General features: G+C 49.8%; 1 protein-coding gene across 2 annotated transcripts in view; it reads right to left on the reverse strand.

The window, feature by feature from the left end:
* MALT1 (MALT1 paracaspase) overlaps window positions 1-14,202 on the reverse strand; it is a 48,122-nt gene extending 33,920 nt beyond the window's left edge. For both annotated transcript variants that reach the window (XM_075532683.1, XM_075532682.1), the window contains exons 1-2: window positions 13,772-14,202; window positions 8,021-8,187 (exon numbers count right to left, since the gene is read on the reverse strand). In XM_075532683.1, the coding sequence (XP_075388798.1) occupies window positions 8,021-8,187; window positions 13,772-13,998 (394 nt within the window). In that variant the 5' untranslated portion in view covers window positions 13,999-14,202. The remainder of the gene's footprint in view (window positions 1-8,020; window positions 8,188-13,771) is intronic.
* Window positions 14,203-26,258: the final 12,056 nt, after the last annotated feature.

Raw genomic sequence — 26,258 nt, forward strand, 5'->3', positions numbered from 1 at the left:
GCATGGTGCTAGAATGCTGGTCAGAAAGACTGATGTTTCACATGAGCTGGGCACGCTTCCTTCTGCCAGTAAACGCGCGATGCTCTAGTTCCATACCCCATAACTCAGCATTCACTGCCAGGGCAGTTCGATTCTACAGCTTTGTGGTAGTTATATAACCTGGGGGTCAATTTGTGAAGGGGTAGAGTCTAGCCTGTCAATCAAGTCGAAGCTTGACGACCTCATTTGGAGGTACTAAGGAGATACATAGCTTGCTGGAGGCGGGACACACACTCACTCACTGTGAGACATTCCTGATGAGAAGACACATGGAGCTACGTTAGAGCCATGGAGCTGAAGGAGACATATGGAGACCCACACACCAGCGCTGAGATGCTTCCACCGCCACTGGATCCACAAGACTTCCCACCCACTGGCCCGTGATCTTCCTGCATTCAGCGTCATTGCATGTGTTGCATGAGTCTGAAGAGGACTTTATAGATAGATATTGGACGTATGGGCTAATATCAGACTTATGGACTTGATCTGGACTGGGATGTTTTCTTAATGTACAATTTCTCTTTGATATAAAGTTCTCTCTTATACACCAGTGTCTATGAATTTCTCTAGTCAACCTAGACTAACCCAAACTTCGATAAACAGAAGTTGTGTCTACAGGTGGTAAGGGGGGAGAAAAAACAAACAAACTGTATCAACAACCAAACAAAACCAGACGATGCTATACTTGCAGCAATCAAGTCAGTGCTGACTCACAGCGACCCCATAGGACAGGGTAGAAGTAGCCCTGTGAGTCTGACACTGTAACTATTTACAGGAGTATAACACCTTCTTGAGAGGAGTGGCTGGTGGTTTTGAACTGCTGACCTTGGAGTTAGCAAAGACTAACCCCTAGGACATCAGGACCCCTTCATGGAAACGAGACAGAAGCAAACATAAACCTGAGAAATATAGGCATTCTGGCTAAACTGGCTTTAAAATGCAGACATCTAATGGTGGTATGGAGGGTCCAGCACTGGGCTGCGCTCTGGTGGTACGGAGGGTCAAGCGCTGGGCTGCCAAACCAAAGGTCAGCAGTTCAAACCCATCGGGGATAGGAGGCTATCTGCTCCCCCAAAGAGTTAGTCTTAGAAACCCTACGGAGCAGTTCCACCCTGTCCTATAGGGCCACAGTGACCCAGAGGCAGTGGGGTTAACGGGTATCTCCAAGTTAACATGCCCCTGAGCCCTCAGCTCGGAAGAGATACCCAGTCTCTTAGCTGCCCCTCCTCCATCCAGTTACTGGGGCAGAAACCCAGCAGTCACCCTGGAATGCTTCCTTCCAGCTTTCTCTCTCCCCACAGGTAACTGACCCACAAGTTCGTGCAAACAAGCATCTCTATTTCTCACCAATCGAACGCCATGATCTTAATCCAAGCCCACATTAGCTCCGCCCCCTTCTATTTCTAAACAACTTTTCATTGTGAATTAGGTGGAGGTTGACAGAGAGGACAGGTTTACATTCAGCGAGCTAGCCTCATTCTGGTTCAGCTCCCCCACTGCAATCCCCTCAATGCAAAGTCTGTCGGTATCCCACTTCCTCTCCGAGTCTGCTGTTTCCGTTCCTCCTCCTGTGCTCCCCCTCTGAACTCAGTCCCTGGGTCAATGCTGCCCTTTCGATCTTAGTGGCTGATCATTCTAATGAGGAGGTGCCTTCAGTTCCAAGTTGAAGGGTAAAGGCCAGCGTCGTGGGGGGCCACTACCAACTCTTGACCGAATCGTGGCCACAGGCTGCCAAATAGTCTCCCAGCTCCCAACCAGCAGTCTGAAGTACATGAATTCATATCACGCCCCAGCGGGAACCGCCGAGTTGTCGGCCACTGTATTCCCCATGCTCTACAAGGTTCTACGGGGACCCTGCTGCACACGCGCATCCCCACCATTCTCCTCCTGCTGGCCAGCCTGAAAGCAGATGCCTTTCAAAGCCGCGCTTCTCACCCTCACCTCTTACTCGCTCGCGGGAGCTCGTCCCCAGATTACGAAGTGTCCAGCTCGTTCTCATCGTCTCTGTCTCTAATAGGATGTCGCTGCCTCCTTTCGGCTCCAAACCAAACTCACTGCCACTGGGACAATGCTGACTCGTGGCGACCCCTGTGGGTTTCTGAGACTGTAACTGTTTACGGGAGTAGAAAATCCGGTCTTTCTCCCAAAGAGCTGCTGGTGGTTTTGAACTGCCGACCGTATGGATGGATGCCCAACTTGGCACCAAGGCCTCATGCTCAGTGACACTCATTGCACTTTGTGTTTTCCCGGGATTTGTCATCCTTTGACATCCTTCTCTTTTCCTGACCCGTCTCACCGACTACCATCGGAGCTCTAGGAGAGCAGGGGGGGCCTTGTTGGTCTTACTGACCCTTGGGTCCACTGCCAGCCACAGAACCTGGTGACAGACAGGACTGGGTGTTTAACGTGAAGGGAGGAATGGGTGCAGTCATCACAATACGCCTGGGCCTGTCATTGAAAGGTGGCTCCACACACCACGAAGCGCTGGGGATGTGGTGGCAAATGCTCGGCTGCTGAAGGAAAGGTTGGGCGGTCTGAACTGCCAGCCACTGCGGGGAGACAGACTGGCAGTCTACCTCCACCAGGATTACAACCTTGGAAACCTGATGGGGCAGCTGGTTCTACTGTGTCCTATAGCGAGGGCTGCTGGCAGCTGGAACCGACTGACTCCAAGGCCACGGGTTTGAGTTTGTAAGTGCCGGCATTTTGCATCTACAGCCTTCGGAACAGTCCTATGAGGATGGGTGCTACCTAGGGCACTTCGCCATGGAAAAGAGGAGACAAGTCATTTGCAGAGGACCATTCTAATTACCTCCATACGCCGCGTAGCCTCTCGGAAATTCTCTCTCTCTCAAGTTAAAATAGCAAAAGTGGGACGCAAGCCTGGGCTTTCTTGGCTTTAAGACCCTTCCGCATTGGAGACAGTTCTTCATGCACCGCCCACACTAAAGCCATCCTCTGTCCCAGTGAGGGGCGCGCGGAAGGGGGTGCTGGGATGGGTGTCAGGCTTCACGGCACACGGTGAAGGGCTCTGCTGCCGCCTGAAGAGTTGGCTGACCCATCTCACCCCCAGTACTGCGGAGGGAAAAGACCTGGAGGTCGCTCCCATGAACAGGTTTCCCAGGAAACTCGGAGGGGGAGGGGCAGTTCTACCCCACCCCTGGGACCACTAAGAGTCAAAATTGACTGGGCAGCACCCAACTGCAGCAACAACGTTATGCAAAGCGAAGAGACGGATGGCCACTGAAAGGGCTTTGTCCCCTGACGTGTCCTGCAGGAATGGACATCTGGTGGCCAGGACATCGGGGAAAGCAGCTTTCCTTTGTACGAGACTGAATGCTTTTTTGGGTGCACTCTCAGACGCGCTGGTTGTTGTTGGGGTAATCTCACAGTCCAGTCTTTAACAAGCAACTAAATAGGTGTTTATGGCTTCTTGCTTCAGAGAGTGAGAACTGAAAGGCAGAATGTGATTCGGAAACTGCCCCGGGTGAGCACGGTACAGAGAAGTCACACAACCTCCCACAGGGTTTAACCACACACACTTCCTTCCTCCCACACGGTGCTGCGCGCCGGGAACCGCGGGCAGACCTGCGCCACCCTCGGCAGGAGGGCTGAACAAAGGTGAGTGGAGGACATGGCACCGGGCTCCGTGCGCACGAAGGAGAGTCTCATTGGAGCTGTGCACGCAGGGCTTCCTGGCAGACCGGCTTATTTTCCGATAACATTGACGGGGGAAGCCAGGGAGGTCCCTTGATTTCCTCTGAGCCTGGGGGACTATGATGGACGAGGTATGATGGAACTGAGGACTGAACCTTCAGCGTGCACAGCCAGCCCAAAACCCGGCTGCAACGACCAAACAGACACACAGGCACGATGATTCTAGGCAAAAGGGCCCATGGTGGCCTTAAGTGGGTCTCTGACACAACACCCTCCAGACACTGATGTCATTTATAGACAGCTTTCCCAGGGCGGACACTACTACCTATATTCAAGTGCTTCTACTTCCACCAGCCCAGAACCACAACATTGCTAGCCTCCACCTAAGCCTTGCTCTGAAATCTTCTATGCTCTCTCTCTCTCTCACACACACGCACACGCAAGGGCTCATGCAACCCCACGGCCTCCCAGAATATCATTCGTTTTCCTCTGCTACCATGGCGGCTCCTCTCCTGGTAGCAACTCATGTCAGCTCTATTCCGCCTCCTGCATCCTCACACCCTCGGCTCTTCTGCGTCGCCCAGCTGCACTGAACGCCACAAGCCGGAAACAGCTTCCAGACCCCACTTCCTTCTGCTTCCTGACCTCTATTGCCTACCTGGCTGTGCTGACCATCTGTGCCTCTTTTCTAGGGCTCGCTGGTTCCTCTGCAGGCACAACTACAAGTTCCTCACAGTCACAAGACGAGGGGAGCCCTTGGTAAAGCCGATAGTGAGCTCATTTTAACTTGCAAGAGGAAGAAAGAAATCAAAGTCTGTGGGTCAAAGAGGCAATGGAGGCACTATTCCATAACCAAAGAGGCCAAACGATCTAGAACTCCTCTCTCAAACACCCCCCCCCCCGAAAACCTCATGACCATCTTGTCGAGGTGATTCCAACCCACGGCGAACCTACAGGGCAGAGCAGAATTGCCTCTGTGAGTTTCCTTCTGCGTGGGAGCAGAAAGCCTCATCTTTCTCCTGTGGAGTGGCTGGGGAGATTGAACTGCTGACTTTGTGGTTAACAGCCGAGCACCTAACTCATTATACCTCCGGGGGCTCCATTAAGCTTTTCTAGCATGAGCTCTAATCCTCTCTTTTTTGGGGATAACTGACTATGACTTTGGCTAAACGTCAACTTCCGGAAAACGAATTTCCCACATGAATGTTGCTGGCAAAATTTACAGTGTTCACGGCAGCCTGTGAGGTAGTGAATAAGGTCCTTGTCCTGATCTTGGTAGCAGTGCACAATAAGACGGGTATCTGAGGCGCAGGTCGCAGGCCACGATGACAAGCAGAAAAGTGAAGTGAAAGGAAAATAGGGTAGGAGGGGAAATGGAAAAGCTTCCCCATTGATGAGAAACATCCCATGACTCTCTGTGCCGTCATCTGACTGGGTGCCGGCACGGCAGTATTTTTTTTAATCATTGTGTCGGGGCTCGTGCACCTCTTATCACAATCCATCCATCCAGCCATTGTGCCAAGCACACTCGTACCTTTGTTTCCATCATCATTCTCAAAACATTTGCTTTCTACTTGAGCTCTTGGTATCAGCTCATTTTCCCCTCCCTCTCTGCCACCCCTCCCTCATGAGTCCTCGATCATTTATACATTAGTATTATTTTGTCATGTCTTACACTGTCTGATGTCTTCCTTCACCCACTTCTCTGTTGTCTGTCCCCACCCCCCCCCCCAAGGGAGGAGGTTATGTGTATATCCCTGTAATCGGTTCCCCCTTTCCACCACACCCTCCCTCCACCCTCCTGGTATCGCCACTGGCCTTAAGGGATCATCGTCCTGGATTCCCTGTGTTTCCAGTGCCTATCTGTACCAGTGTGCATGCTCTGGTCTAGCCAGATTTGTAAAGCAGAATTGGGATCAGGATAGCGGGCGGGGAGGAAGCATTGAAGAACTAGAGGGAAGTTGTATGTTTCATTGTTGCTAGACTGCACCCTGACTGGCTTGTCTTCTCCCCGCGACCCTTCTGTAAGAGGATGTCCAGTTGCCTGCAGATGGGCTTTGGGTCCCCAATCTGCACTCCCCCTTATTTATAATGAAATGATTTTTTGTTCTTTGAAGCCTGATACCTGATCCCTTAGACATCTTGTGATCACACTGGCTGGTGTGCTTCTTCCATGTGGGTTTTGTTGCTTCTAGGCTAGATGGCTGCTTGTTTACTTTCAAGCCTTTAAGACCCTAGACACTGGATTATGATAAGAGTTGTATAAGCCTCTAATAAAACAATTAAAACCCCCCAAACCAAAACCAGAAGATAAAAAAAAAACTAACCAAAAAAACACCCCAGACACTGTATCTTTTGATAACTGGGCACCATTAGCTTTCATCACCGCATTTGCTTATGCACCATTTGTGTTCAGCAATTGTATTGGGAAGGTGAGCACACAATGATATGATTTTTTGTTCTTTGTACCTGATCCCTTCGACACCTTGTGGTCACACAGGCTGGTGTGCTTCTTCCATGTGGGCTTTGTTTCTTCTGGGGTAGATGGCCGCTTGTTAACCTTCAGGCCTTTAAGACCCCAGACAATGCATCTTTTGATAACCAGGCACCATCAGCTTTCATCACCACATTTGCTTATGTACCATTTGTCTTTAGCAATTGTATTGGGAAGGTGAACACACAATGATAAGATTTTTTGTTCTTTGATGCCTGATACCTGATCCCATTGACACCTCATGATCACACAGGCTGGTGTGCTTCTTCCATGTGGGCTTTGTTGCTTCTGAGCTAGATGACTGCTTGTTTACCATGGCAGTATTTCTAAATGACACCTGAAGTGAAATGAAGAACATCACTGCACCTGAGCTGGGAGAGTTTTGGGGGTACAGGTAATGAAACCCGCACAGCAAATGTTAACTAAGCGCTTTTGTGGTCAAGTGATTCCGGGTTAAGGGCATTGATCAGATGAATCTCCGCTTAAGAGGATTTCACTTAAAAGCAACACAAATACGAGGGGGTTTCAGCAAGCTCTCGGAAAGGTTCCACCATCAGTTAATTCCCTTATTTTCACATGAACGTGCGGACACCTTGTTGTATATGGAAACATCATGAACTGGGTATCTAAGTTTATCCTCATGCTGAAGATACTGAAGCCAACCCTGGTTGTGTTGGGATCCGGGTCTTAAAAACGAAGGCTGGTGATCCCTGTGGAGGTCTGCCTCAAGGTAATTTCAACACATCATTTTCCTGCTCTCCCCATCCAGTGCTTATGGAACGGACCAAAGGGCCAAAAGTGGGACCATAAGTCCAGCGCTGGAGGGTAGGGGTGGATCTGGCCCATACCTAAGGGCTGTCCATAATCTTTCTCAGACATAGGCGGGGAGCAAACGGGGTTGCTGAGAAGCCCAGTCAGAGAGGAAGCAATCCTGCAAGGCCGCCCCAAAGCAACGGTGCCTCAGCCCACAGACAACAATTTTGGGGCGAGTGGACACTTAGCTGTGACGTAGAGAGAGGGACCACTGAGCCTGACTCCCAGTGGCAGGGGTCTGTTTCAGCTGGGGATGGGGCATGCTGGACTCCAGAAAGGAATACACAATTCATACTACATGAATGTAACTGTTTCCCAAAAACAAAAACAGAGAACTTCCGTATTACACATGTGAGCACCTGGGCGGCTAACTTCAGAACCATCTGCCCAGGAGCCTTGTGGGTAAAGAAAGGAACATTTCCAAGGATGCTGTCGGCTCTGTCCCATCCGCTCTGTGCGACAGGGAGAGGCGCCCCATTGGGTTTTCTTGGTTGTACTCTTTACGGGAGTGGCTGGCTAGGTCCTGTCTGAGCCTCCCTGTGGGCAGCCAACCTCTTAGGTAGGCAAGTACTTAAAGGTTCTGCCCTGGAGGCCCTGAAGCAAGATCACTTGTGTTTATGAATGGACACCTTTTTTTTTGGCTTTCCCCTTCTGTCAGCTTGTCCAAAGAAACAAAAAAATAAAAATATAAAATATGGTTTAAATGATTTCAGGCAACTGTTAAAACTTTTTTCCTGTTTTGAGCCTGATAGCGTCTCAAAATCTTCCTACAAGATCCTCCACCTTCAGGATGCTCCTTTTACTCCATGGGCTATTCCTGGCCTTTCTTATAATTGGCAGTCACGTGATTTAGGTCAAACTGGGAGGTGGGGTGGGAGGGGGCAGAGGTTGTGGGTTGGCGGCTTTGGAGCGGTGGGGAAATGAGGTTCTCTATACACTTCCCCGTTCCAGAAGCACTTGGCGCGTGCCCGGCTCACCACGCTGCCCTCCCCTTGCAGGGGCGTCGGGAGCATCTACCTGGGGGGCTGAGCAGCTGGAGGACGTCGGGGCGCTCCATGGCCTGCAGGAAGTCGCTCAGCTCTGTGACGGTACAGCCCTTCTCGCCCAGCAACCGCAGTAAGCACAGGCTCGGGCTGCCCTCCGGCTCCAGGACCTTGAGAGAGCACTGTTCCAGGTCCAGGCAGCTGAAATGACATAAGGACCCCCAGTCAGTACCGCCCCTTGCTCCCGATCTCGGCACCGCGCAGGCGCTGCAGGGGACAGCCCTCAGGGGGCTGAAGGTAAAAATCTTTACGTTGTGGATGCGATGGGGCTTTCCTCCTCTCTGTCATTACAGGGGACACAGTGAGAGGGACAGGTGGCAAGCTACCACCTACTTCCCCTCACAACACCCTGTGTCACTGTCCTCCAAGCCCCCGAGGGAATTTCTTCCATTAGTTCCTCGCAGTCTTTTTGTTTATGGTGGAATTCCCATGTTAGAGGAAAACCACACCAGTTACAGGTGCACAGATGCATGCAGATGAAGACAGGTATAAAGAAGAGCGTGCGTATGAGACTCGGGGAGGAGAGGAATGTGCACATGTGCCTTTCTTTCTTCTCGGAACCGTGTGTCCTCCCATACCTTTGGGCCATTCCTGTTAGACCTTTCACCATTCCCCCGAGCTCTATCCGTTATTTCTGATACATTTAGACCACGGTCCGCATATGAATCCACCCTCCTTTCCTTTCAACGCACTTAAGAGTGAGGGGTGCGTGTGTGTAACTATTTTTGTGAAGATTTTAATTTTTATGTGATTGATCTCCTTTTATAGCTCAGACAGGCCTTCTTTAGGTCTTTAGAGGAAAACCTATACATTGTTTCTAGAACAGTCTTCATTTCTCCCTCCCTTTCTTCCTTAATATTAAAACCTTTGATGCATTTGGTGCTTATCTTGATTGAATGATGTGGAGGCTGGCTAGAGATCTGCCGAGCCTGGCTCTTCTTCCTGGTCCATAGGGAGACTACACGTCCCACTTGCAGCTAGAGGTCATTAGTCCCGGGCACTTGGCTGGAAGTGGCACATGCATTTGGCAAGAATCACAGTCCAAGGTCGAGGCACCCCAAAGGCAGAACCACATACCCAATGGAGGAAAGAGATCTGTGTTCCAGCCCTCCTGCCCAGAGCTGTGTGAGCAGGGCGTAGCGGCTTATCTCCTTAAGCCATTTAAAAGGGGGTGGGGGGGTGGTATTTGTTACGGCTGCTGGCATCAATTAATCAGACACGTGTATAGTATGTAATCTGGATGATGAAGATGATGAGGACAACTAGGAGGCTAGGCGGTGTGTTGAGACCACGGCAGAAATACAGTTGGAGGGTTTTAAGCACAGGAGGAACAATAGCTAATTTCATGGCTTCAAATGATCCTTCTGTCTGCTATATCAAGACCAGTCTCAGGCGCAGGGAAGGAGGTTGACAGAGGGGAGATGCCCAGCGGTTACTGGGATCAATGAGGTGAGAGATGGCAGTGGGACAGCAGTGGAAGAGTACAAAATCATCTACCTGCTTTCTATGGTAAGGCAGGGTCCCCCAGCCACCATGCTCACCACTAACCAAAAGCTTGGAGCTGTCCAGAGGTGCCTGGCAGAAAAGTCTGGTGACCTACTTCCAACAAAGCCAGCCCCTGAACATCCTGTGGAGCAGAGTGCCACTCTGACCCCCCCCCCCGGGGTCCCCAGGAGCTGGCACCCACTCATTGGTGACTGGTTTTTATGAGGGGATGGGGTTGCACAAAGTTTGTAGGAAAATTCCGGTCTCTTTTAACTCCACTTTTTCCATGAGCTTTCGGTAGCCCCCTCGTATGGGCTCTCAATACCTACTGAAGGTGCAGCACATAGGAGTCCCTGACCAAGCATAGGTGATGTGAAAAGCAGGCGAGAGAGCGACAGGTAAGTCTCCTAGGGGAAGACAAGCCTATCAGTCATGCAGGAGCCAGGGTGGCACAGTGGCTTAAGTGTTGGGTTGTTAACTGAAAATCAACAGCCTGAGCCCACTGGCCACTCCTTGGAAGAACGACGCCAGTGGTCTGCTACCGTTTAGATGGTCAGGCTCGGAAACCCTGTGGACCAGCTCTCTTCTGTCTGCGTTGGACTGGAATCTTCCGGAAGGCAGTGACAGTCACTCAGAGGAGCCAGCCAATGGGCGTCTGTCTGTATCCGGGGAGCTGATAGTGGAGGTCTGGGATGGGATGTAAATGGGGGTCATCGGCCCCAATAGGTGGACAGCCCACAGACTGAAGGGTGCAGCCTAGAAGATGAGGTGAAGGGGCACACCCACCGAGCTCCGTGCGCTCCAACGTTCAGAGATGGTCGGGATGGGGAGACCTCTGGTGGTCACTGCCCCATGTTCTCATTCCTCTGGCACATGACAAGCTGCTGCGGGCGGGCTTGGAGGGGCTGCCCCTGAGATACAGCAGCATGTGGCGACAATGGTTTTTTCTTGGTCCACGTTCCATAGCCCGTTGCTTTTTCCTTAGTCTATTCTTTAAAGATTTTGCCGACATAAAACTCACATCTCATACATTTCTGGAGGTGAATCATGTTCATAGGAGCTGGGCAACCACCATTACAATCAGGTCCAGGGCATTTCTTCTGCCTCGCACCCGCGGTTATCAGCTCCCCACTTCTTGCCAGCCTCCCCGTCATGTCCCTTTGAATCTCTTGGTCCAGTTGTTGTCCCTATAGGTTTATTTAATCTAAGTCTTAGGTACATTAAAATCAGACCAAAAAAATAGACAATACAAACAAATGGTCCAACAATGACACAGTTAAACTAAGGGAAAACTCAATCGGTAATGAAGCAGAAAATATTAATAACTGGAGCAATTATACGTTGGGACAAGAGGGAGAGAATGACCAGGTGTCACATTTTGCCCTCGTTACATCTGCAGTCATCCACCTACCGTAGACTCTGGTAACAAGGCTTTCCATCTCTGGTCCATAGCCCGAGGGCTTATTCTGCAAAGGGCCCCTGCCAGTGGGTTTTGGGCTTTCACTGTCAGATTTTCATCTCTGATACCATTCCCTCCTCCAGGTCTGGATTTTATTATTTACCATCCCTGGGTCACATGTGCTGGTGTGCTTCTTTCACGTGGACACCTTATTTAGATAGCTGCTTGTTTTAAGACGAGCCTTTACGACCCTGGACACCATCTTTCTGCTAGCTGGGCACCATCTGCTTTCCTCACCACACTTTGCACAGCACCCATATCTTCAGCGATCACCTCATGGGGGAAGGTTTTGGGCAGGTCATAGCCCATTTCTAAGTCAGTGCTTAATGCACCTTTGGCAGCTTTGGAGGCCTCTGGGACGTGCTACCATCCGCCCTTGGGGCTCGGGCGTGCCACACCAGGACAGATTTCCATAGATTGAGCAAGACTCCAAGAAGTTGTGTCTACCTTGCCAGGAAAGGGTGTATACCAGCAGACCAGTCTGGAATGCCATCCGGGATGGGCTGTACCTGGGGCAGACAGTGTCCATGCATGTGGTTGTGAGACACGGAAGTATAGCTAAGGATTTATTGTGAGGTATCAATAGCCAACTGAAAATACTTTAACTTATTTCTACTCCCTGGTGAATAGTTCTGAATGGGCTCCTATGTATATGTGTACATGTGGGAGCATACATATTTTAAAGCTGAATTAATTAGGTAGTTGGAGGAACCAGTCATAATCAACCCGAGAGTCGTAGGTTTGGTTTGAAAAAAGAACATAAAAGAGAAAGAGAAGAGATTCTCAGCCTGCACACCCAGGGCCCCCAATGAAAACAAGTTACAGCCTCATGGGACTTGCTGCCCATTTGGGCTGGATTCTCACAGGATGACCCATGCTCGATACCAAGGAAAAGTGCCCTGCCAGCACCATCTGCGGGCTCGCTGCTCTCCTCCCAGTGCCAACATTTGATGTCAGTGTAAGCCTCACTGCTCACTTCAGAGAATCCCCCCACTTCCAACAGGTCACCGTTTCCAAATCCTGCCATCTCCAGACCCTCAAAGGTTAGCTATTTGGTAACATATGGACCTAGAATAAGGCAATTTGGGATTTTCTCTACTTGCCCAAACGCTTACCGATGTTTTCCCTAGAACAGAAAAAGAAAAGAGCTGCCTGTTTAAGTTTGCACTTCCCCACTCATTGCTTCTCGCTTCTTTAAAGACAAATAGTCCGAAATCATCATTTCTCTTGGCCTCAACCTCAATATCCCTGAAACTTGGGTGTTATAAAGATTCAAATAAACACGGCATGTGAATAGCACACTGGTGTAAACTGAGCACTCAGGAAACGATCCAAAAGCAGTATGGCTGTTAGACATCATCCCTCTATACTGTCAGACGTTATCTGTGACTGCCCCATGACTGTACAGTACTGGTTAACCCTTTGTGAACAGGAGCTAAACAGCTGTCACCATAGGGTCACTGTGGATGGGCATCGCCTCCCCGCCAGTGAGTTTGGTTTTTGTTTTTAATCTTCTGGGCCACCTCCCAAATAACAGACAACCAACAAGGATAATTTTGAAGCAGAGTACCCCCCCCCCGCCTCTCAATTCAGCGGCTACTTATTGAGTGATCGGCTGGGTACTATGTGTAACTATGAGAATACTAAGAGACGGTGCCTGCTCTAAAGTTTACAAAGACCCATACAAATGATTTCAGTACTAGTCTTCCGAGTTAAACCTAGGCTACGGAGTTAGCAACTGAGTTGATTCTGACTCACAGTCACTGTTTACAGGGCAGAGGGCTTCCAAGGCAGTCACTCAGACTGAAGGAAGTAGGGTGCCCTATCTCATTCCTGTGGGGCAGCTGGTGGTTTTCAACCACTGGCTTTTTTTGGTTGGCAGCCGCTGAGTGCTTCACTGCAGTGCCACCAGAGGTCCTGAAGGCACACCACATTCAGAATAATGGGAGAGTAGTTCTCAGTGTGGTCTGCAAGCGCTCACTGGGGTGCTTGATTCCCTGTCATTCACTGATGATCCCAGGAGAGCTCGCTGGAACTTGCAGAGGTACCTGACCTGTGAGCCCGCAGCCAACTGACCGCAGGAGCAGCTGAAAGAACCCAGAGCCTGCCATTATGCCAAGACAATACAGGATGAGGATTTCAAAACTCTCCTAATTCTTTTTGCCTTTGCTTTAGAAACTTTTGTATTGCACACACAGATAGGACTTCTGTTAGTAGGTAGGGTTTTAATGATGGTCACTTTGTTTTCATCTCTAATGCTTACGTTGTCAGAATATATGCAATAGAGAATCCACATAAACAAAACCTTTTGGGGAACCGCAGTCATTCTTAGGCGCTTAACTGAGTGGCCTGCCACCGAAAGTTCAAGGAAAGCAGGGCTAGCCTTTGATGTTCACGTGGAAACATGGTTTGATGCGGGAAGGCGGCAAGCTCCGTGGTGGTCTTTCGCACCGTCCACCCCAATTCCTGCACCCCACATTGCTGATTTCGTCACCTCTCTGCCTGCACTGCTCCCTCCCAAGCTTCCTTAGATCTGCAGGTGTGTGTGTGGATGCCTCTCTGGCCAATCGCCCCATCAATAAATCCATTCTTCCTCGGCAAACTTGCCTTGGTCCGCCGCCTGCGCGTCAGTATCCCCAGGCCCTCTAGGGGCTGCCCCCGCCGCGGTGGTCTACCCATCCACGGAGGCCCCCAACATCTCTCCCCCCTTGGACCCCGCCCAGCTCCTCTCCACCTGTTTCCCCAGCCCGCACCCCCCACCCCCGGCCCGCGCCGTCTCACCTGAGCCGGAGGCGCCCTCGGGTCCCCGCCACCTCGGCCAGCCTCCTCCAGCCCCGGCCCTCGGGCGCCCGGTCCAAGCTCTCGCTGAGCCTCCGCAGCAGCGGCTCCCGCAGGCGGTTGAGGGTCGCGCTGGCCAATGGCGCTGGCGGCGGCCCCGCGGGCGCGGCCAGGGGTGGCTGCGAGGCCGCGGGCGGAGGGGCCTGCAGCGGCTCCCCCCACAGCGACATGACCCGCGCCGGCGGCCCCGGGACAGCCAGGCCGCGGCCTGAGCGCACCTTCCGCCCTCCCAGTAGCAGCCCCAGAGTCGCAGAGGCAGGGCGGAAGGACGAATCGGGCGGCTGCTCGGCGCTCGACGGAGGAAGCTCTGCTCCCAGCCGGCCGCCACAGGTTTTGCCCGGGCGCCCAGCCGGCCTGCTGCAACAGGCAGGCCGAGGGGCGGGCCCTGTGGGGGCGTGGCACAAGGCGGAGCCAGCACTTACGTCTGGCCCTGGGGCGGGGCTCTCGTGAGGGAACTCCACGCCCCGCCCACCAGAGGCTGCCTGCCAGGGAAGCCTAGCCCACGCACTACGCCAGGCGCTCTGGGAGGCGGGGCCTATTGGGGGCGGGGTCAGAGCATTGGGCAGGGGCGGGGCCGGCGCGTTCCGAGAGGTTTCGCCTGGTGCCCTGCGAGCCAGCCGGCCGCGGGGCGGGGCCTGGGCCTGAGCCCGGCCTTAGGGGCGGGGCCGGCCCACTCCCTCCCACGCCGCCCGCAGGTTTGGAGCAGTGGCGCGTGCTTCAAACCTGGGAAGTGGAGCCCTAGTTGAAGCGGAAGGGTCGGGTGTTCGCAGCTGGAGGAGGAAGCGGTGAAGGATCTACGCCCCGGTGATTCTTCTGCTGCGAGGAAGCCTGTGGTGTCGGGGCTTCCCGAGACCGTGGGAGGAGGATTGCTTCACGCCGAGAATCTGCATCCCTGGTCCGGCCGCTGTTCAGAGGCGTCTCCAGCAGACTCCGAACTTGCGTGTGCCCAGCGACGCCCCAGTGCCCGCAGCGGGCAGCCTCAGCACAGGCTTCCTCTTAGTAGGGTTGGATGTGGTATGGCATGGGTAAGGGGAAGTACTAGAGAGAATTGGTCGAAATTGCCCCTAGACTTTTTTGTAAAGCTAGGAAGTAATGCCAATCAGATCCAGGAAATGATTGCTGCCAGCCTGAGACCACCAGATTACCACTCAGCTGCCTTCAAAATCAAAGCATGCCACTTAGAGAGGATGACCCAGAATTCATGGTGTAACAAACCCAGCCTGCCTCAGCTGTCTCTCCCAGTCTTAGCAATATTCAAGTCCAACGTCCCGTTTAAAATGAGGGAAATTTGGGGCAAAAGCATGCAAGTGATTTAAGAGTGACTGGTCAGCCCCCAACCACAGACCTTCCTGCCTCAACTTGTGGTGCCGTTAACTTTTTTTTTTTTTAATCGCCCAGGGCAGCAGGTGCCCTGAGCAAAATTTGGATGTCAATTTTCTTTACCTGTCACCCAGGTGTTTTCGTTGTTGTTTTTGCCCCAGAGGGCCCCCACAACTCTACAGCACATACATATGTGACATCTCTACTCCAGTGCACGTTCAGAACACCGAATGAGGCTCTGAGCCTGACTTTGGATCTGCAAAGATTCCAGCGTTGGATTTGAGTTTCAGGACCTTCAATAAGTTACTTCATTAGGCCCAAACCAAACCAAACCAAACTCACTGCTGCCATTGAGTCGCTTCAGACTCAGGACCCTGTGAGACAGAGTAGAACTGTCCTTTTGAGTTCCTGAGGCTGCAAATTTTGATGGAAAGCCTTTTCTTCCATCAAAGGAGTGGCTAGTGGTTTCAAACTGCTGGCCTTGCAGTTAGCAGCCCAATGTGTAAGCCATTATGCCACCAAGAGATAGTTGTTGCCAGAATGAAAGTAACCGATGTGTGCAAAGCGCTTAACCCAGGAACTGGCACATAGTAAAACTCAGTGAGTCAATTCTGACCCATAATGACCGTACAGGACAGGGTAGAACTGCCTCTGTGGGTTTCTGAGATTCTGGATCTTTACAGGAGCAGAAAGCCTCATCTTTCTCCCGATGAATGGCTGATGATTTTGAACTGCTGACCATGTGATTAGCAGCCCAAAGTGTCACCCAGGTCTCTTTGGCATATAGCAGGTGCTCAATAGATGCTCGCTATCATATTTATATTACCAACCTCAAGCCTTGTTTCAAACTCCATTTGACTTGGCAGATTTCCCCCCGTGACTTATAGTGTCTTTCGGTTTTACCCTCAATCTTTGAACAAATATCTCTGGCCTTCTGTTAGCCGCACGTGCTGGTTATGAATGTCTCATCTTCTGGTGGTTCTTGGACCTTACCCATCAAATTTCAGATTCAATAAACATTTTTCTTTTTGAAGTCTATGGTGTGCAAGATGTTACTGATGGAGCCTCTCATATATGTCACTACCATTGAGTCGGTGCCTACTCAAAATGACCCTATAAGTCAGGGAAGAGCTGCCCTTGTGAATTTTCCAGACTGTAACTCTTTACAGGACTAGAAAGTTCCATCTTTCTCCCTCAGAAGGGGCTGGTGGTTTCGAACCGCCGACCTTGAGGATCCCAACCCAACGTATAACCACTACACCACCAGGACTCCTTGCTCGTAGAGTTATGTTCACATGGGTTATTGTACCATGAACAGTGAAAGAATAGCACCAGAGACATCCTGCAGGATTTATACGCAAGGGAGGGAAAGGAGTTGTATGACCTCAATGGAATAGTTGCCCCTCCCCCACCTCTCTTATCCCATGCCCAGCCCCCTTCCTGACCTCTTTGATTTAGTGGCCTCTTTGAAAATCTCTGCATGGAATCTTCATGGCACTTACAGACACAGGGGCCTCAGCAGGACTGCCCTGTTCTTCTGGGCAGCTGCAGTTGTCCTGCGCTGACAGGGTGCAGCCTCAGTTCTTTTAGAGGGAAGTTGGCGTGTGCTCAAGAGGCGTTTGCAGCTGTGTCAGAGTGGCCTTCCTCATTTGCTCAGTGACCGTCCTGCTCCTGGACTCTTTTCCTGCTGTTCCTAGCTGCCCGTCAGCGTGCCTCCATGCGTGTCAGAGGAGGAGGGTGCTGAAGAGGGGATTCTAAGCCGTGGATTTTCAGAAGCAGCTTGCCAGGCATTGCTTCTGAGATGCCCCTGGGTGGGGTTGGTCCTCCAACCTCCAGCCAAACCTGTGGAACGTTTGCTCTCAAAGTCTCCATATTAGTCCTGGGAAAACCCACTACTGTCAGTCGGTTCTGACTCGCCGTAGAGCAGAGGGAAACGCTGCCTGGCCCTGCGCCCTCCACATGATTGGTCAGCTTGAGCTCACTTGGCGGCCACTGGGTCAGGGAGGCCACTCGTCAAGGGCAGGGGACAGCCTGATAAGCACTTGTTTAGTTTCCTTTCTGAGCTCAGCCATCACCTTTCTATAAAGGTAAGAGGAGAAATGAGGGGGATATGTGACTTTTAAACGCTATTTTGTAAGTGTCTGCTCTCCTGGGATAGTACTCTCTGGAATCCTTCCTCATTCCGTAGACGTGACATTGGATTTGGAGAACAAAGGCGATTTGTAGGAACCTTGTGCATGGTTTCATTCTTTGAAAAATCCATTGAGCGAATCTCTGAAACACAGCTCTGGAAACTGACTCACAGGTTACGTTTGTCCTTTATACAATTGGACTGTAGACAGTAGTCATATGGAACATTCCCAAACATAGTGTTTCAGCCCACGAGCCACCCTGCAGGTCTTTGGATTTGTGCCCAAGGGAGGGAAAGGAGTTGCGTGGCATAATGGCATCGTTGCCCCACCCCTGGCCATCTCTTACCCCATGCCCAGCCCTTCGTGACCTCTCTGACTCAGTCCCTGGGCTGGGCTCCCTCAGCCCACCCTAGACACAAAGCTCTCCACACCCACTTGCAGCCGTCTCCCGAAAGACTCTCCAAAATCATTACCATTGAGCTAGTTCCAATTCATAGCGACCCTATAGGACAAAGGAACAGGCCCTATGGGTTTCCTAGGCTGTAACTCTTTATGTAAGTAGAAAGCCCCATCTTCCTCCCTTGGAGTGGCTGGGGGTTTTGAACTGCTGACCTTGTAGTCAGCAGCCCGATATGAAAGGTACTATGCCATCAGGGTTCTCTCCCAAATAATTAGGGGGAGGGATTCCCCATTTTGATTTCAACCTGGGGACAGCTAAGCAACATTCTACATCCTTCCTTCAAGATGATCCCGACATAAATACTTGACCCTGGCCATGGTGGAAACGACATTTACTCATTTAAATTCTTATTTATTCAATCATTTATTTATTGGGTGGCACTCTGGTTAAGGACAAAACTGCTAACCGGAAGGTCAGCAGTTCAAACACCCAGTCACAAGTGAACAGTGTGGCAGCCAGCTTTTGTAGACATTTACAGCCTTGGAAACATGGCGGGGCAGTTCTCTTTCCTAGGTTGCTATGAGTCCGAATCCACTCTATAGCAACAGGTTTGCTTGTTTGTTTTTTGATTGTATGCCAGGCTTTGTGTCAAATACCGTGAAAGAAGAACTTTTCAAAGAAAAAGTAAGAGCGTAGCTTCCAATCACAATGTCATGGGCAGGTGTCCAAGCTTTTCTTTAACTCTTTCATTCCAGAGGGAACCAGACTGGTACTGCAAGCAGTTCAAAGAATCCATAGACCAGATGAAGTTAAAAGCCATCAAAGACTTAAAGTGAATTTGTTCACTGGCTACAAAACTGGCTTCTTCCGAGGTGGAGGAGGGTAGGTAATTAAACTTCTGCTAAACCAGAAGTTATCAATGTGCAAACAGGGATCATTGGTGGTATTATCAGTCTTCTATAGATCGGCCTCTATCTCTGCAGAGGTGTAAAATAGTGTCTTCAAAGATCACTGGAGATGTCCAGTTGAATGAGCGAATGAAGAAGCCTACTACGTTGCAACCGTTGCTTTTTTCTCCCCCCACCCCCTTTTCTTCTCACCGCATTGACTGAGTCCAGTCTCTTGGGAAGGAAAGGGTGGGACAGTGCTATGCTGGAGGCTAGAGGGGAGGCTAAGGCTTTCACTTTATGGAGTTCCCAGTCTGTTCTTGAAATGCCGCCAATGAGACAGCATTCAGTCCTCCCACAGCGCTCTCGTGGGAGAACGACTGCGCAGGCGCTGGGCTGCTAACTGCAGGGACCGCAGTTCAGACTCACCGTGGCCTCTGCAAGAGGAAGGGGGGAGGTTTCTACTCCCATCAAGAGCTAAGTCTCAAGACCCACAGGGCCAGTTCTACTCTGTCCCACAGGGTCACTATGAGTTGGAATTGATTCGATGCACTGAGTTTGATGTTTTGGTGTCATTCTCTTAAAAACTCTCTTCTGATCTCCAGCACTTGGCCCTCTCATTCCTTCAAGGAAGGATTAAAAAGTCAGATCATCACTTTGCTGCGACCTGCTTTGCCGACCCTGCAGTTGGTTGGGTTTCTATGGCTTTAAAAGTACAGATTTCAATGTTAAATGCCTTGAAAGAAGCCAGCGGGGTGTAGTGGGTTGTACCTTGGGGCTGATACCTGCAAAGTCAGTCATTCAAAACCATCACCTGCTACTTGGGAGAAAGATAAGCTTTTGTATTCTCATAAGAAGTTCCAGTCTTGGAAACCCATAGGGGCAGTTCTACCCTTGTCCCTTAGGGTCGCTGTGAGTCAGAATTGACTCAGTGGCAGGAAGGTTTTTGGGGTTTGTTGTTACATTTATCTTCCTCGCCTTGCCGTTTTTCTCGAGTTCATTGATCACCACAACTTTGTAGATCTGAAAGCTCACACATTCTCCACATCACTTTTAACAATGACTCTTGGAAAGTAGTCCTTCCTTAAGTTCCATTTCCAACGATTACGTGAGCTTGCAGGCTGACCAAATGAAGCAGGGTATTTTCAGCCCATCAAGATATATAGAAATATGGGACCAGGAAGAAGAGGATAAAATTCTTTCACTCTCTCTTCTTAAACTTAGACTTTTTTTTTTTTGGCATTTTAAACTATATCTGCACCATAGCAACTGGGCAGCAAGCATTTGGTGAGCTAGCAATTAGGTAGCCTTGTTCTCGCTCATAACGACAGAGTAGCATGGCCCTGTGCATTTCCAAGACTATTACTCTTCACAGGAGTGGAAAGTCAAGGCACCAAGTGAAGTCGCCCTGTGTCATAATTGACTTGATGGCAGGCGTATTTTTGTTTGTTTTTGCTTTGTTTCGTTTTTGATCTCAGGTGTCTAGGTAAGCTGGGCCTCAGTGTACAAACACTAGCCTTCCGAAACAACTCCAGAGAAGATACCAAGTATTTGAACTCTACAGTCATTTTGAGGAATTCCCAAACGCAGTACTCATCTGGTGGGTTTTACACTGTAAAGTTACACTATAAGTGGTGAAATTGAAGACATTTCATCTAAATGTGCTATTTTTCCTAAAATAAAAAAGATGTTTTAAAAAGAAGAGAAAATTGAGAAGCCGTGGCAGCTAGTTAATTTAAACTGAGATTGAAAGATGAACACAACACACATACACACAAAATCCTATAAGGTACAGATAGCTTGGCACAGCGAAGAAAAAATTTTAGACATGGAAGACTAACTGTCATCAACAGGGACGTAGTCATGCATTGCCACCTTTCCCCTCCCAAGACACCCAAATTACATTAGCTCTCTAATCTCCAGAGGGTAGAGGTTAAAGCCATTTCATGATTCAAAAGCACATGCAGTTGTCACTAGCCAATTTTAGATGGGTTTCCTTAGCCCCTCTCACCTAAAGACATTCCATCCCCTTTCGCTATCCCCTTCTCCTCCCCTCGTTCCCATGCCACCCCCAGCCCTAAGCAACCACTGGTCTCCTTTCCACCGTTATTAGATCTGCCCTCTCAGAAACATGGCGCCATGCGATGGGAGACTCTTGGTGTCAGGCTCAGTGCACTTGGTTCTTCCACAGCATCGTGGGTGTCAGCTGCATTCTCTTCCATGGACTACGTGGAACACATTTTGTTTGATCGGTGTAGGAGTGAAAGGCTACTTGGGTGGTTTCTACTTCCTGGTCCTCTGAAGAGTACAGCTATACACATCTGTTTTCGTGTCTCTTGTGTGCTTGGAATCGCTGGTGAGTCTGTGTTGAACCATCAGTCGAGCTTCGATTCATTAACACGCTTCAGAAGACATCTGGGAGAAAGACTACCCCTAGACCAGGCGTCATCAAACGATGGCCCGTGGGCCACATGCGGCCCTCCGAGGACATTTATCCGGCCCGCCAGGTGTTTTTGCCCCGTTTGTTTTCTTCAAAATAAGATATGTTCAGTGTGCATAGGAATTTGTTCATAGTTTGTTTTTTTTTTAAAACTATATTCTGGCTCCAACGGGTCTGAGGGACGGTGAACTGGCCCCCTGTTTAAAAAGTTTGAGGACCCCTGCCCTAGAATATTGAGTACAGGTGAAGGCCAAAAAACGCTGAGCCCGTCCCATTCTGATGCACACAGGTCCTGCGATCGCAGTGCAGGATGAAAGAACGTGGACTCTAAGCTTTGACTGCAGACTTTTGGTTTCACCCTGTCACATTTCCTCCCTTTGTGGTGAGCCACTTGGGAGGGGATTTCCGGAGATTCGGGCCCTAGAGTTTGTTTCCCAAAATATTTTGTAGGTTTGTTTTTTTCTTTCTTTCGGTGCCTTGCCTGCACTCTTAACACTTTGGTCTCAAAGCACTAACCTGCCTTGTAAACACAGTCACATGATCACAGTTTGGCTCAGTGGTGAGGGAGTTGTGCTTCCACCAGGAGCTACTTTCTAATAAGAAAGGGAAGCTCTCAAACTCTTACCTTTTTCTCTTCCCTAATCACATGTTGGGTCTCCAGGCACAAAACACAATGCGACAGAATGTCTCTGAGAATCCATTGTCGTTTAGAGCCATGGCTTCGGAGGTCAGGGAGACGTCCGCACAGCCTGTCGAAAGCTCTGGAAGTTGGTTTGGTATTCCTGATGCAGGGTATTGTTGCGGAGGCAATCCAGCTGTGGGTACCTTGGATGAATCCTCGCTATCTCTTCACGGCAGTGCCCCAGGCCTTCTCCCAAGTTCTGGGACAACCCCTTAGTTCCTTCATTCTGTCCCTTCATTCCTGTCAAGGGCGTGGTGGCCTCAGCAACGTGCTGCTAACCAGAAGGATCATGGTTAGAATTCATCCATCCCTCATGGGGGAAAGATGAGGCCGTCTGCTCCTATAGAGATGTAACGTCTCAGAAACCCAAAGAGGCAGTTCTGCTTTGTCCAAGAGGGTCACTATGAGTTAGAACAGACTGGAAGGTGGTGAGTTCGGAGTTTTGTTAGACTAGAGAGAGAGCTGTTTTCTCCTTATCTTTCTTCCCAGTCTTGGCTCTGGGGAAGGCTTTCTCTCACTGGGTAGGGGGAGATCCTTGTCTTCTTTCAGTTGCCCAATATTCCTTGACTCCTTGGTGGCCTGTTTCTGGGCAGCTTCTTATAAATCAGCAGGGATTAAGTTTAGGATACATCTGACACGGGGATGGCCTCAGTCGCATGACTAAGAAAACCCTATTTCCAGACAGGATTACAGCCACGTGTATAAAACCCCACTGCCATCGAGCTGGTTGTGGCTCCTGGTCACCCGATAAAACCAACCCCCCAAATCACTGTCCTCGGGTCCCTTCTGATTCATAGCAGCCCTCTGGGGCAGAGGAGACGGGCTTCCGTGAGTTTTCGAGATGGCAGCTCTTCTTGGGAGTGGAAAGCCTCATTGTTCTTTCAAGGAGTGGTTTTGAACTACTGACATGGTGATTAGCAGCAGAACCCAACTGCACCACCAGGGCTCTGGCCGTGACCCTATAGGATGGAGTAAACAAAACAAACAAACAAACTCACTGACACCAACTTGATTCTTACCCATAATCCTGTAAGACACAGTAGAACTGCCCTTGTGGGTTGCTGGGACTGTAACTCTTTAGGGGAGTAGAAAGCCTCCTCTTTCTCCGGCAGAGCAGCTCGTGCTTTTGAACCTCCGGCTTTTCGGTTAGCAGCCAGCAGGTAATGCACTACACTCCCAGTGCTCTTTAGAGTAGCGCTATTTTGCACCCTCTTTCCCCCCTCCCCCTAACCCCGACACACACCAAAAAAAGCACACAAACAAAAAACAACTTAATGTTTGTCCTAGCAATTCCATTTCTGGGAAAATATCAGAGCAATACGAAGGCTCCTCTGGAAAGATGCCGGGATAACAGCATGGAAGCGGTTATTTGTTTCGGCAGGAGAGGGGCCGCATGACATAAGAGGGGGAATTTCGTGGGAAGAATAAAAAGTCATATACTTTCTTAGCCAAGCTAAAATAAACTTTCCATCAAGAGCCCATATTTGATACCCGACATGTATTCTTCTATTTATGGCTAAAAGGCCTAACTGGGGCAAGAACCATTACTTGATGAGTTAGTTCTAAGGTTGCAGAGTGATTTCAGGTTTCCTGCAGGACTGACGTTAATTTTTACATGAATTCACTCCTTTGACTCCCTCTCCATAACCCCACACTTTCCTGTTTTCAGATGAAGCATTTATCGGTCCCACATCAGGGACTGACTCCCTAACACGCAGGGCTCAGTGCAGAGCAAGAATTCGGAGCCCCTTCTTGATGAAAGTATCATGGATTCGGAGGCAGCAAGAGCATCCTATTAGACCAAGCATGGCCTTTCTAAGTTTTACCATATGGGGAAAAGTTAATACGAGGAAATTCACAGTGTTTGTAGGGTTGGGGACATTTTGCTTGCAGTGAAAGGGAAACAGGGAAACAAGGATGTCAGAGCCTGGGGTCCCACCAGTGATTTCATGCTCAATATGAAGGATTCTCTGGCGATCAGGAATGAACCTCTTTCAACGGTGCCATTTTCAGCAGGTAGCTAAATGATTCTCCGGTCCCCACCCACCAGGTCTCTGCCTTTCTCAGACTCTGTACTCCAGGCTAAACTGACACCACTAAATAAGGTAACTGAGAAGGACCTGGCAATTCTATATCTTTAAGAAAGGAAGAGATCCTCTCTTCTCTTTTTAGAATGGAAGTGTAATGAAAACAACAACAAGAACAGAAATCTAAGACGTATCTAGGATGTGGCTCGGCAGATGTACCTAGATAAGACAAGTCCCTTATCAACGAGCCAGTTCTGACTCATGGCAATCTGTGTGTCAGAGTTGAGCAGTGGCTGAATTTTCTGAGGTAGATAGCTAGGTGATAGCTGGGGGAGTCATATCCCAGTGGGCTGGGAAGGCTTAGATTAGACAAACAAACAAAAAGCACACTCAAAAACGAAGACTCAGAAGTGAAATGGGTGTGAAAAATGCTTATGTAGACCACAGGCACGTTAGTTGGTAGTTGAGAATATCACTCTCCGTTGCAGCTTTTCAGGTGTGAATGAGAGTCTGACCCTGGAATGGGGTTGGTTCTCTTTCTGCTTTCATGAGGGCAGGTTTGGATCGCTGATGGGATAGAGGGAGGTGGAGGATAAAGAGTGAGGAGGGCATGTTCTTTAGGATGTAGCCAATAGCTCGTTTATTGGGGGAGGGGGGGAGGGGCAGGCAGCCCAGAATACAGCCACATGCATATCTTACACCAAGAAAGAGTTCTGTTCCCAGGCATTTTGATCAAAGATCCTATAGAAAATTTCTGATCAAAAGGAGGGACATGCAGAATAGACACGCGAGGCTTTGTGTGTGTGTGTGTGTGTGTGTGTGTGTCTGTGTTGCCATTGAGATGGGATGAACCCTGAGAACAATTGCCCTGGGATCATCTTCTTTAAACCATATGCCCCACCATAAAAAAAAAATTCCCTGAAGTCTTCATAAAACTAAAAATAGCTTAATTAGTAAAGAATATCTGCCACGAGCATCGTACCCTTCCAAGATCTGGTTCGTGGGCCCTTAAGCGCCTTGACATTGAATCAAGAAGGCTGAAGAAGAATCGATGCATTTGAATCATGGTGCTGGCGAAGGGTGTTGAGAGCTGAAAGGACAGACTCACCTGTCTTGGGAGAAGTCTGGCCAGAGTGCTCCTTGGAGGCAAGGATGGCGAAACTTTGTCTGAAATACTTTGGACATGTGGTCAGGAGAGACCAGTCCCTGGAGAAGGACATTGTGCTGGTTAATTGGAGGAGCTGCGAAAAAAGAGGATCAGAATACTTGATGGCACCTACCGAGCACACTCACAGGCTCCGTTTCAGATCTAGGATCGAATTGACAACAGCACCTAAGAGAGGAGCGAGGAAACCTCAGGGACAGCGAGTTGATGTCCACGAGGAAGGAACTATTCAGAAAAGGAGGTGAGAATGGTTGGTGACCAAAGTCACTGAACTAACTGTACATTGGAGCTGGCTGAATCGGTTTATGTTCTGAGGTGTGTATTCTCAACACAACAACAAAACAAAGACAAATTATACTGCAAGAAAGGGGAATGACACATGAGGGAGGGGGGAGCGGGGAGGGAGGGGGGAAAAAGAGGACCTGATGCAAAGGGCTTAAGTGGAGAGCAAATGCTTTGAGAATGATTGGGGCAGGGAATGTGCGGGTGTGCTTTATACAATGATGTATGTATATGTATGGACTGTGATAAGAGTTGTATGAGCCCCTAATAAAGTGTTTAAAAAAAAAAAAGAAAGGGGAATGGAAGGGAGGGAGGAAGGAAAAGGATATAGCTACATGGAGCTTGGACAGGACTTCAGAGTCTAAGAAAACGAGGGGGACTAGCTGGACCTGTCTAGATTACAGCTTTCAAAGCTGTGTGTCGTGGGATTTGGCTGTAGGACAGGAACTCATCCTTTTACGGCTGATTCAACAAACAGACAGGAGTGTTGAATCTCTTACTTGGTTCCATACCTATAAAAGTAAATGGTCCAAGCAAGCAGAAATACGTTTAGCAAAAACTTCTGCTTTTAAAACCTCAATAAGCTTCACTGTGCCCTGCTAGTCCCACAGAATCGTGGCACTCAATTTTCCCCACTTCCCAACAGCAGGCAACTGTCGGTGAAAGAGTGAAATTCAGGGACTCTGTCGCCTGATCCTTGCAGAGCACAGAGATCCCGGGAGCACTCTTCTCCCTGGGCCTTTCCCGTTGGCTGGAGGGCAGGCTCCTGTGCCGCCTGGTTACATAAGGGAGCAGCAGAGGAGCACAGTCTGTGAGCAAGAGTTACATGAGATGGCTGGGGATAAATCTTGTCTTAGGCGTTTGGCGCGCTGGGCAAGTGTCACGAGGGATATCATGTTCAGGAGGATTTGTGCACTAGGTATCCGCTGCCCAAGCTCATGAAATCAGAAATAATTGTTCAAAGGCACAGAGTCACCAAGCAGGTCGTGTGCTTTTTAATGTGACTCAAGGACAGAGGTCTGAACAAGGGTCCCCCAGAGTCCTTGGAGCCCAGTGGTGATGTAGGGGGGCTTAGAATGCACCAGCCACCTGACA

This window comes from Tenrec ecaudatus, chromosome 15, assembly GCF_050624435.1.
Source record: "Tenrec ecaudatus isolate mTenEca1 chromosome 15, mTenEca1.hap1, whole genome shotgun sequence".
Lineage (NCBI taxonomy): Eukaryota > Metazoa > Chordata > Mammalia > Afrosoricida > Tenrecidae > Tenrec > Tenrec ecaudatus.